Source organism: Hippocampus comes, unplaced genomic scaffold (genome assembly GCF_001891065.2).
Source record: "Hippocampus comes isolate QL1 unplaced genomic scaffold, H_comes_QL1_v1.1 scaffold123, whole genome shotgun sequence".
NCBI lineage: Eukaryota > Metazoa > Chordata > Actinopteri > Syngnathiformes > Syngnathidae > Hippocampus > Hippocampus comes.
Genome location: NW_017804997.1, coordinates 546586 through 558217, shown reverse-complemented (window position 1 = coordinate 558217; position 11632 = coordinate 546586). Strand labels below are relative to the sequence as shown.

Sequence of the window (11632 nt, the reverse complement as noted above, 5' to 3'; positions counted from 1 at the left end):
TATATATATATATATATATATATATACACACACAACACACACACACACACATACATAAAAGACTTCATTTCAAATGTTACTACACTTTTCTTGAGTGTTGATTGACTTTTTTTCCAGTGGCTTTGGACACATTCAACACGTAGTATGACACAAAATGGACCGAGTTAAAATGTTTTTGATCTTGCACAGTTCCAATATAAATATTAGTGTGATTAAAAATCACAACAACTTTGTGAGTTTAGTAATTTTATGATGTGTTCCAGGGCATCATGCCGTATTCCCGCCCAACTTCGCAAAACCCAGCCAAGGGCCAGAAAGCACAGAAGTCTTCGACCACAAGTCGCTTCAAAGACATTCACATCAATGAAGAACTCAAAATTTCAATTAACTTGTCTCTGGAGAGGTTTCGTTATAGCGACCAGAAAGGTATGTGATGATAATGTAAGTCAAGTTTATATATTTTCCAATGTGAGCAGCGAGGAATGACAGTCCAAATCTAATCTCCCCCGAATAAACAGAGATGGAATTTCCTTCTTCGCTTACTTCTAATGAGAGAGCCTTCATACATCGTGCAGCGCAAGCTTTGGGTTACATTTCTAAAAGCAAAGGGTAAGTATGTCTCACTAGAACGTCAGGGTAGGAATTATTGAAAGTATAAAGAAGGGTTTTCATCAAGAGCTGTTTTCATTCAGGATACGTTGATGAGATCAACGAACAGGGTGCAGACAAAAATACAGATTTAAGCACCACTCACAAATTCGAACACAATCTGTTCCACGACGCTACTTAACTTGCAAATCTTAATTTGACAACAGTTTTCCCCCAAGAAGTGTAAAGTGACATAATTTGAAACAAGCTGAACTGTCACCATCATAAAATATTTATTCGCTGTACACAAAATGTAGTAAAAATTATCATTCACTTACCTTTCTATTACACCGGACTTTGATGCCTTTTGGAGGCATCATTGGGCATTTAAGAAAGAACACAGAAATAGCAAAAGGTGAGTTATGAAGATAAGGTTGCATTTGTTAGTCATTTTGCGGAAAATAGGTTCTCCAAAAATCGGTAAATTCAAATGTAACGATTTTATTAATTGTTTTTGTAAAACGGCATTCATATTTTTATTTATTTCAGTTTTTAAAAAAACAAATATACCCTGAAATAATATGTAAAATAAATGTGTGTGTGTGTGTGTGTGTGTGTGTGTGTGTGTGTGTGTGTGTCTCTCTCTCTCTCTCTCTCCTCTTTCTCTATAATTATTACAAAACATATAAAAATCATTTCGGCTATACATTTCAAGAGTTTTGACTATACATGCATTAAGCATTACAGATACTGAAATGACATCTTTAATCCACTGGTAAAAGGACACTTTCATTCACTCTTCTTTCATCGATAACTGCTCCAAACAACAAAGTGTATGCAGAAAAGTGGTTAAGATTGCACGACAGTCTGTGTCTTTTGTGTTGTGTTGTATTATTTGTCATTTTATGTTAACTGTTCTTTTGATGGCGGCGCGGGCACCCGCAGCGGCTCCTCTCTCTCCTGAGGAAAGAAATGTCATCTGTGCTGTATGTTGCAGATGTAGCACATTTGACAATAAAGTTGACATGAACATGAGAACATACAAATGGTAATATATTTTGTGTTTCAGGAAAAGCTCAAATCGCTTCCTCACCATCAGGAAAAAGAATCTCCTCGACAGTCGTCGGTCCGCCATGCTGCTGATACTCTCCCAAACCTCCTTACATGCCATCCGCAGCCTTCTTCAGAAGTTTCCTATCACCAGTAAAGAGCGTGAAGACCTTCAAGCTAGCAGCAAAAGCAAACTGTCTGTTGCTACACAACTCGGTGCGTTTGTGTTTAAAGTGGTGTTAGCAGAAATGAACCCACAAAGATCCACTTTAGCAAACTCTGCGCTTTCTAGTTTTATCACAATAGGCTAATTGGAAAAACTAATGTTGGTATTATTCCCTTGTAATAATGTGTGTGCTCTTCGGGTGTACTTATATGACCAGAACAGCACGCCACACAAATTTCTTTTAGCATACAATCTATCTTCCCCTAAACCTAATGTTTGTTGTAGTGCTAACAATGACCTGAACATATTTTTGAAACAGATTTTTAAAATTATTTTTTGTCTCATCCAACTGGCCAGCCTTGCATGCTGTAGTTCCCGCTGGAGTTTGCACAAATTGCAGTATACATTATCGTCTTGAAGTGTGTAACCATGGGGGCCAATAAACCACTAATGAGACATAATAGATTTCAAATGTTATGCAATATTTTCCTATAAATGACAACTCACGAACAGTTGCAGTCATGCGAATGTTAGGCTTTTATAGTCACGTTTGGAAAAAGGTGTGTAATATTCTCCTGTCTTCCATCAGACAACAGCTTTGACATGAACAGGCCGCGGGGCCACTTGGACAGTGGCGTTTCCGTGGTACCCCCAAGGAGGAGGACATCGGAATTTGACAGTTTCCGACGTGCGCTACCAGTGTATGAGCACGAAGAAGAGATAGTCAGACTGATTAGAGAGAACAAGGTGGTACTTATCGTAGGAGAGACCGGTTCTGGGAAAACAACCCAGGTAAGAGAGTGAGTGCAAAATCGATGCCAATGTTAATTTTGGAAATTTACAGATACCCTTCAGTGGAATTCCTGTGCCTTCAGTGTCGTCCTTTAACTATTAGGCCCGTTACACTAGTGAAAGAACGACATGCTTTTTGCAGGGCTAATAACAATTATTAGTAGCCAAGGAGGTCGACAACTGATGTTTGAAGCCAATATTTGTATGTAGAAAAAAATGGCATCCAAAACTACAACAAATGACTTTGTTTAAATGCCTTTAAGTCAGTCCTTCTCGAAAAAGTGCGGTGGGCCCTCTGTGTCGGGTGTGTGTATCACCCCAGTGCCTATTTATTTTATTTTTTTAATGCTGTACTAGATTAAAGTGTACCGTGCCTGGCGAAAGTATTAGGCTCCCTTCAACCTTTTGACCTTTGACCCCAAAGATATAAAATGAGATTTTTTTTTTTTTGGTGAAGAATCAACACCAAGTGTGCTCTTTATTCAAATGCAATGTCTGGGGTTATCTGAAATACACACGCGCGCACACACACACACACACACACACACACACACACACACACACACACACACACACACACACACACACATATATATATTTGTAATGTATGTTTGGTCAGATTCCACAGTTTCTGCTGGACGACTGCAACAAGAAAGGAGAACGCTGCAGAATTTTCTGTACTCAGCCCAGACGCCTGGCTGCCATCACGGTCGCTGAGAGAGTGGCAGCCGAGAGGGGAGAAACAATTGGCAAGACTGTCGGCTATCACATTCGACTGGAGAGCAGGTAAAATCCCTTTTAATCACAACTTCCTACTTAAAATAATTACAGTTGAACCTCGGTTTTCGTACATAATCCGTTCCAGAAGACTGTTCGAAAACCAAATTGTTCGAAAACCGAAACCATGTTTCCCATTGGAATCAATGTAAAAAATTTTTAATCCGTTCCAAGTCAAGAAAAAAACTTTTTTTAAACCACTTTTTTTTTACAATTTTACACCATAAACTGTACACATGTATTCAGAGAGCATATAATATGTAAAATACTGTACAAGCAAACTGTAATATGTTTTATTTTTACCAATTTTAACATTAACATTGTAACATAAAAATTGAAGGAACATCTCTCTCTCTCTCTCTTTCTGTCGTGGGGCGTGCGCCTATCCCAGCTGTCATCGGGCAGATGGTCTTTCGTTTTTAGGATGCTGCTGATGGTGGATTTCGGCATCCCGAACTCCTTAGCCAACACAGGCACACGCACACCTGACTCATATTTCGCGATCAAATCTTACTTAAATTCTATAGTTTTGCGCACTATTTTCCTCTTTTCTTCACCAGGTTTACTGTCACATAATAGGCTATTATTATATGAGTAGTGCTTTATGAAAGTTTGCACTGTGTACGTCATACTCCAGTTAATCTACAGATCCCGCCTATAAGGGGGAGTTCCAGGAAGTAACTGTTAGAGTGAACACACTGCATGTTCTACTGCTCTGCCACATTGTTATCAAAAGTCACATAAAACGTGAACCTTGCCTGCTGACCATCATTACATTTACCACTTCCACTTGCTTTCTTTGGTGCTATGATTAGGGGCTGATACACGATGCAAAAATAGCAGTCCGATATTACGTAGTTCTCACCAAACACGTCTGCTTTTTAAAAAAAAAATCTTTATTGAACAATCCAAACTCATCTGCTCACAATGGACGCTAGACAAGGAAGCGTCTCACCAAACACGTCTGCTTTTTTTTTATTGAACAATACAAACTCGTTTGCTCACAATGGACGCTACACGAGGAAGCTGTTTCTGTATGTTTATTGCATAATAATGAGACACCGGACACCAGAGTGTTCATTATGTACCGCTGTATTGAAAACTGCCGGACTTACAACAAACACACGCACTTCCCCCGTGCTGCTGGGGCAAACCATTCTGAAAAGAGGGGGGTTTCACTCCCCCTAACAGAAGCGTCTCACCAAACACGTCTGCTTTTTTCTTTTTGAATCTTTATTGAACAATACAAACTCATCTGCTCACAATGGACGCTACACGAGGAAGCGTTTCACCAAACACGTCTGCTTTTTTTAAAAAATCTTTATTGAACAATGCAAAAACGTCTGCTCACAATGGACGCTACACGAGGAAGCAAAGCCGAGAGGAGTGAAGTGACTCATTCAAGTGCGCTCGGTTAGTTCGAGAACCGAAATTTGTTCATCATCCGAGGCATAAAAAACTCTAAATTTTTATTCGAAAACCGAATTGTACGAGAACCGAGACGTTCGAAAACCGAGGTTTGATTGTATATATATTTTGGATATCGGGTGATAAGTAAAATGAATGCACTATAAAATGTTCTAAAAGGTCTAGAATTTTTTTTTGTTATATAAAGAAGGCCGGCAAGATGAATAATTTCAGAGCTTTCTGCCTTGGCAGAGGATTGGCATCAATGTGGTGGCAAAGCAATGTCTGAGGCTGATTCTTTAACTCTTTGATTGCCATTGATGTAAAACGGCATCAACAGAAATCCTAACAAGGGGCGCCATTGATTTTTATTTTAGTTATTTTTTTGGGCAATCGGTGAATAAAAGTCTTGGTCAAATGTGGTTTAAGCCATAAAATTAGGAGAAAATACTAACTATGCAGATGGCAGCAATGGATCTCTTTTGGAGTTATCTACGTCACAACACTTGTTATCTCCTAAAATGTTGCTGAGCCTTGGAAATGTGACCCAAACAAGCAGCTTGTGATGATCAAACTGTTAGTCACGTAAAATCTACCACAAAGAGTGTGCTAAAAGAGAGATAAGATTAAATAATAAATATAATGACTGAAGAAAAGATGTTCAGATCAGATGTTTGACACGTCAGTAAACTAGAAATGATTAAGTTATCCCAAATCTTTCCACAGACCGGACAGAGTTCATTTTATGTGATTTTCATACTTTTGATAAAGTGTGAAATAATTTTAAGAAACCCCCTCTTAGCATAAAATTCTGATTCCTTCTCTTAATCTTGATGAGATTGTGCAAATGGCTCTTGACTTTGTATCTATAGGGTTTCTCCAAAGACTCTGCTGACTTTCTGTACCACTGGAGTTTTACTCAGGACACTTATGGCTGGAGATGTCAGTCTGGCATCCGTCACACATGTCATTGTGGTGAGCATGAATTGTGCAATTGCATACTCTGAAAGTATTTTTGTAATATCATTCGGGGTAGTTGGGTGTTCTTGTTCATACCCTTGATAGCTGAAATTAATCTGCCATGTTAAAAGTTGTCTTACTGTGTTTTCGAAGGATGAGGTGCATGAGCGCGATGGTCTCACTGACTTTTTGCTCACGAAGATGCTTGATGTACTTGAGGACTTACCTGCAATAAAACTGGTTCTCTCCAGTGCTTCTCTGGATGTTGACTTGTTCCTCAAGTACTTTGGCGCTTGGTCCTGTCCTGTTATTTATCGTAAGCCATTTTAAACTGGGATTTTTAAAGTCAAACTGAAGCAGTTGTTTCTTTTTAACCCCGGTCTCATGATTGGCCCCACAATACAAGATGGAATCATTTTCATTGATGACTGATGGCACGTCTCTCATGTCTGCCTCATATCAACTCCAAAATCCAAAAATGAATTGAATCTATTCAATAGAGCAGGGGTCACCAACCTTTTTGAGAGTGAGAGCTACTTCATGTGTCCTGATTGTGTGAAGGGCTACCAAATTGATACACGTCTGAAATAACATTTGTACAAATTACATCTAATAATTTTAGAATGTGTTATTTTTAATACTTAATGATTTTAATTTTCAGGCTCTGATCATCTTAAAGATGTCTCACAATACTGCCCGTTTGCATTTTTAAATTATAATTTCTACTAGCAAATCACAATCCTAGCACTGGCGGGCTATTGCTGTGGTCCTCACGGGCTACCTGGTGCCCACGGGCACCACGTTGGTGACCCCTGCAATAGAGGCTCGATTCCAAGACTATAATGCAGTTGTCGGTTCTCAAGGCAGCCAGTACTTGGAAGATACATGATGTTTGTGGACAGTATTTAAGCTATACTGTGAACACATTGTCATACATTACAGGAAATTGTTCCACACTTCTCAGATTTTCGGCTTTCGGCCTTTTAAACTATTCTCACACATTGTATAATTTTTTTCAAGTATGAATCAGGATCTACGAACCATCGCACAACACAGTCAAATTGACTAATTTGTGCTTGTTATTGTATGAAGTTTTTTAAGTCATCTTTCGTTTTGCATAAATTGATAATGAATTGTTTTGGCTTTTATTTGTAGTGAAAGGAAGACAGTTTGAAGTGAAACAACGTTTTCTGGAAGACATTTTGAGGTTCACAGGTTTTAACAGTAGAGAAGTGGGCAAAAGCAAGGAAGAATCCCAGAGAAGTATGTAGGAATATTTAATGACTTTTTTTAAATTTATTTTTTTTAAATGAAACAGTATTGTCTTGTTTACCTCACTGTGGCTCTTGCTATCAGAGGAAGAGACGCAGAACCTTTGGACAAAGTGGGGAAGAGCAGAGGAGAAAAGCAGTGTTGAAGATGGACAGAACACACACCCGGCATCCTCTGACTCATACAGGAGCAGCAATGATCTTGATACAGGGGGCACTGTCAAGACACGGGTAAGATGCTTGTGAACATACAGACTGCTAAATACCGTAAATACAAAATGATAGGGGGGGGGTGATGAAAATCATTGTACATTTAAATATCCAAACCCAATTCCATTGGATTGGGGACATTGTGTTGAACATAAATAAAAACAGAATGCAATGATTTGCCAATCATATTCAACCTGTATTTAATTGAATACACTCAAAAGGGGAAGGGAACTCGAGAGACACATTCTGCCTATTTTAGAGCTCTCCCGACTCCAACACACCTGATTCAATTGATCATGATCGTTTCAGGCTTCTCTAGGGGTTGCTAATGAGCTGATCGTTTGAATCGGGGGCGTTGGAGTAGGGAGGGATCTAAAACAGGCAGCATATGGCTCTCGAGGAACCAGAGTTCCCTACCCCTACCCCTGCACTAGAAAGACAAGATATTTAATGTTCAAATGGATAACCTTATTTTTTTAGCCACTAATTATTAAATTTGATTTTTATGGCGCAAAAGCTGGATCAAGTGGCAAAAAAGACTGAGAGAGTTGAGGAATGCTCATCAAACACCTGTTTGGAACAGGCTAACTGGGAACTGGTGGGTGCCATCAGCAGGTATTAAAAGGAGCCTCCTTGAATTGATCAGTCACTCAAAATAAATAATGGGGCAAGGTTCACCTCTTTGTGAACAGCTGCATGAGAAAATAGGACAGTTTAAGTACGATGTTCCTCAATGTACAATTGCAAGGAATTAAGGGATTTCATCATCTACGGTTGTTAGAGGAATCTATGAGCAAAATTGTATCATGTTTAAAGTTTCATTTAATTTGGGCACATCTAAACGTTTGGGTGCGTATCCAGCACATCCAAATGCCTGTGCACAAAGGCGCCGCCCCGGTGCTGGGAGGGCTGTTGAAGTCCACAATTAGCACGTCAATGCAGGTGGGCAATCACAGGGGAGGGGGCGAAACTCGGTCACAAAAGGGGAATGAATAATTTGGGAACAGCGGTTGAACAACAAAAGACGAGTTGAGAACACCCGTCGCGCCCAGGCGACATTTGTCGTCCGCAAAGTCTGCAACATGTTGATACAGTGTAGACCAGACAGAAAGGCGCCAATGTACCGTGGTTCAAAGCTTAAACTCAGGTAACCAATCACTACCGAGGGGCCGGACCGGGGGTGCGGTATGCAAATGTCGGGGGCAGTGTTTTCCTTGTATGTTACAATAAAAGTCGGAATTGGCGGGAAAGGAGCTCGAGAGTGTGATCATCGGAGCAACTACCATCGTTCGCTCTCAGAGATCCCCTCCCGCCGATATTGAAGACAATTTTCCTGTGTGCCGAGTCATTTCTTTAACTTTGTCCGAGAAAACCTCTGACAACGGTCCATAATATCATCGAAAGGTTCAGGGAATCGAGAGGAAATCACTGCATTTAAGTGGCAAGGCTGAAAAGCAACATTTGAATGCCCGTGACCTTCAACCCCTCAGGCGGCACTGCTTCAAGAACCCACATTGATTTATCAAAGATATCACTACATGGACTCCAGAAGACTTCAAAATTGATTGCTTTTTTTGCAAAAAGGGAAAAAAAATTCAATCAGTCAATTTCATCTGTCCATCTTCGGACCTCAACTTGTAAATGCCTCTTTTTTTGTGTTACAGGATGGAGAAGGCTTAGAGCCGTTGGAGCCATGGATCCAGAAAGAGATGGATTCCTGCATAGTGAACATTTTTGTGAATGAAGACCAGGAATATGTTGTTCAGCTCTTCAACCTCATTCTCAATGAAAATGTCAATGGTATGACTGAGCAGTTCTGAATGAACATTTGTAATAGAAAACATTTTGTTTGGTAGTGTCTACCTGTATATGGAATATGTTGCGCAGTTTCTACAGTTTTACATATTTTCATGTGGAATTTGATTTGTTTCCTCATGCTTGTATTGATTTGCTTAGTTGACTACATGCACAGTGAGACAGGGGCCACACCTTTGATGGTGACAGCGGGTCGAGGGTTCCTACCTCAGATGGAGCGGTTGCTTAACATGGGCGCTGACATCAACTTGAAGGCATTCAATGGATGGTATGACAAATCGATTTATTTATTGAAGTCATTGAACTGTTGCCGGTCGCAAGTGAAATGTTAATTGTCTTCACATTTACATTATCTTAAAATTGTACAATAAAACTGATTTCTTTTAATTGAAGGACTGCCTTGGACTTTGCCACAAACTTGCAACAGGAAGAGGCTGTTGATCTTCTTCAGTCCTCAATGTGAGTATTATTTTGTCTTGACAATGCACAATTACATTTGGTGATTTTATACATTGTTGATGGTTGTATCGTACAATGTTGGTTTGTCAGTTGGTTTTCTAAAGTCCTGTTTTATTTTCATAATCAAAAAAAAAATATTCATTTTTGTTTTGGTTGTGGTCAAATTTGGTTACCCGTTCAAATGACATAGTATCACAAAGAATCAGGGCCTTAGGAAAGCTATCTCAATAACTTTAGAGTTTCTTATTCATTTTACAAGGAGATGTACAGTACAGTGGATTAAAAAAAAGGCTCCACCCCTGTTCATGTGTGCAATACAGTAAAACTCCGACTAGTGCAGTTCAATTGTAGTTCAAGGTTGAGGCAAAAGATACATAGTGTGTACTAAAATTGTCTTCATGGTAATAATCTCCCTCTCAAGCAGAGATTGAGTGCCAGGAGTGCTACAATAATAAAGTTTACCATCCAGTGGTGAGCAGTACTGTTATAATTTAGGGCTGAAGTGGCAGAGGTAGCATATTGTAAGGTTAAAAAAAAATCGGTTTTCGAACGTCTCGGTTCTCAACCAACCCCCTTCAAAATAATGTTTTCCATTCATTGCATGCAGGTTATTGTATGTCCACGATGAGTTTTTGTGTGGTGAAACCTTGAATTATGCATCGAGAAATAACCATGTCATCACACGGCTATCTGTGCAGTGCCAATAAAACGATGGAAGAGTGCCCTCGGGTACAGTGTGCCAGTGCTGAGCAAAGCTCCGGAGACCAGGACCTGCTCAAACTGTACCACCACAACTTTGATGATGAGTTTGTAGACCTAGATCTCATCATGGACCTCCTGCACAAGATCTGCTCAACCACATGTGATGGTGTGTCTCATCACAATCTGTTAAGTGTTAATGGGAAAATAAAATTGAATTGAAAGGCAATTTTAAGTTATTAAGGAACAAGTTAAATTGTTTCCCAAAATTCAGCACAATTGGATTAGCTGAAAAGTAAAAAAATGACAAAGTAATTTCTTACAAAAAAAAAATTGTTCAAGTTTACCATTTATAACAGCACGCAAAAAAAGGACACATATTGGCTATTTGTAAAAATATTTTTATTATTCAACAATGCTCCCATGCGAGTCTATGTATTGAATCCACTCTCAACTCATTCATTACAAGGAAGTACTATTTGTAAATATTTGCATCAATAAAAGGTGGGGATTCAAAATGCAAAAGCAATACAGTGCATGAAATAATTGATAGTTGTTTTGCCAGTTATGTAGATTCAAATCTTGTTGATTATGTACCACCTTTATCCTTCATTGTACTTGTAAATCTGTTTAAATGTGATCATATCTGTTTGTCTCAGGCGCAGTGCTAATTTTTCTTCCTGGATATGATGACATTGTGTCGCTCAGGGACCGTATCCTCTATAATGACAAGAGATTTTCCACCGTTTCCAAAAGGTAAAATGTAAAATAATTTGGTAAGATGATTCATGCTAATGTAACGTTTAATAGTGCACCAAACACTGCTGGTTTAAATTGAGTGGTATTTCATGTAACAAATAGGAAATTTGATTGGATCGCAGGTGTCTCTGTTGGCAGTTCCTCATTACTTATCGTATGTAGGATGCAATTGTGACAGTGTTCTGTTTATTCCAATTGGCAAAGTACAGTATTTCATATAACTAAATGAGAAAAGGGCTGTCACTTGTATAGCGCTTTTCTACCTTGGGCACTCAAAGCGATTCACACCGTTGCCTCATTCACCTACTGATGACAGCAACTGGGGGTTCAGTAACTTGCTCAAGGACACTTCAACGGCGCTAGTGACATAGCAGCCACAAACATGCCCACGAGGTTTAACAGCGGAGTGCAGTTTACCTCTATTTACCCCCCGGTTGCGATAAGCCACACATGGCAAAATATAAATACTGTATAGTATGCAAATAACTAAAGTTAGACTCAATATTTTGAAATGCATCCTTTGTCATCCTTTGACAGTGATACAAGGCTTACTGTGCCTAGCAAAAGTCTTTGCCCCCGCTTGAACTTTTTGACCTTTTGCGACATTTCAGGCTTCAAAAATAGATGTGAAATTGTTTTTTAATTTTTTTGTGTGAAGAATCAACACCATGTGTGACAC

The 11632-nt window shown here is 39.2% G+C and overlaps 1 protein-coding gene across 1 annotated transcript in view; it reads left to right on the top strand.

Moving 5' to 3' along the window:
• ythdc2 (YTH domain containing 2) overlaps positions 1 to 11632 on the top strand; it is a 29698-nt gene that overhangs the window by 2221 nt on the left and 15845 nt on the right. The window contains exons 3-16 of the mRNA XM_019894337.1: positions 264 to 426; positions 519 to 609; positions 1658 to 1854; positions 2394 to 2596; positions 3216 to 3382; positions 5653 to 5755; positions 5894 to 6056; positions 6896 to 7003; positions 7097 to 7242; positions 8886 to 9021; positions 9178 to 9304; positions 9430 to 9495; positions 10194 to 10363; positions 10854 to 10950. Coding sequence (XP_019749896.1) covers positions 270 to 426; positions 519 to 609; positions 1658 to 1854; positions 2394 to 2596; positions 3216 to 3382; positions 5653 to 5755; positions 5894 to 6056; positions 6896 to 7003; positions 7097 to 7242; positions 8886 to 9021; positions 9178 to 9304; positions 9430 to 9495; positions 10194 to 10363; positions 10854 to 10950 — 1931 coding nt within the window. The 5' untranslated portion in view covers positions 264 to 269. The remainder of the gene's footprint in view (positions 1 to 263; positions 427 to 518; positions 610 to 1657; positions 1855 to 2393; positions 2597 to 3215; positions 3383 to 5652; positions 5756 to 5893; positions 6057 to 6895; positions 7004 to 7096; positions 7243 to 8885; positions 9022 to 9177; positions 9305 to 9429; positions 9496 to 10193; positions 10364 to 10853; positions 10951 to 11632) is intronic.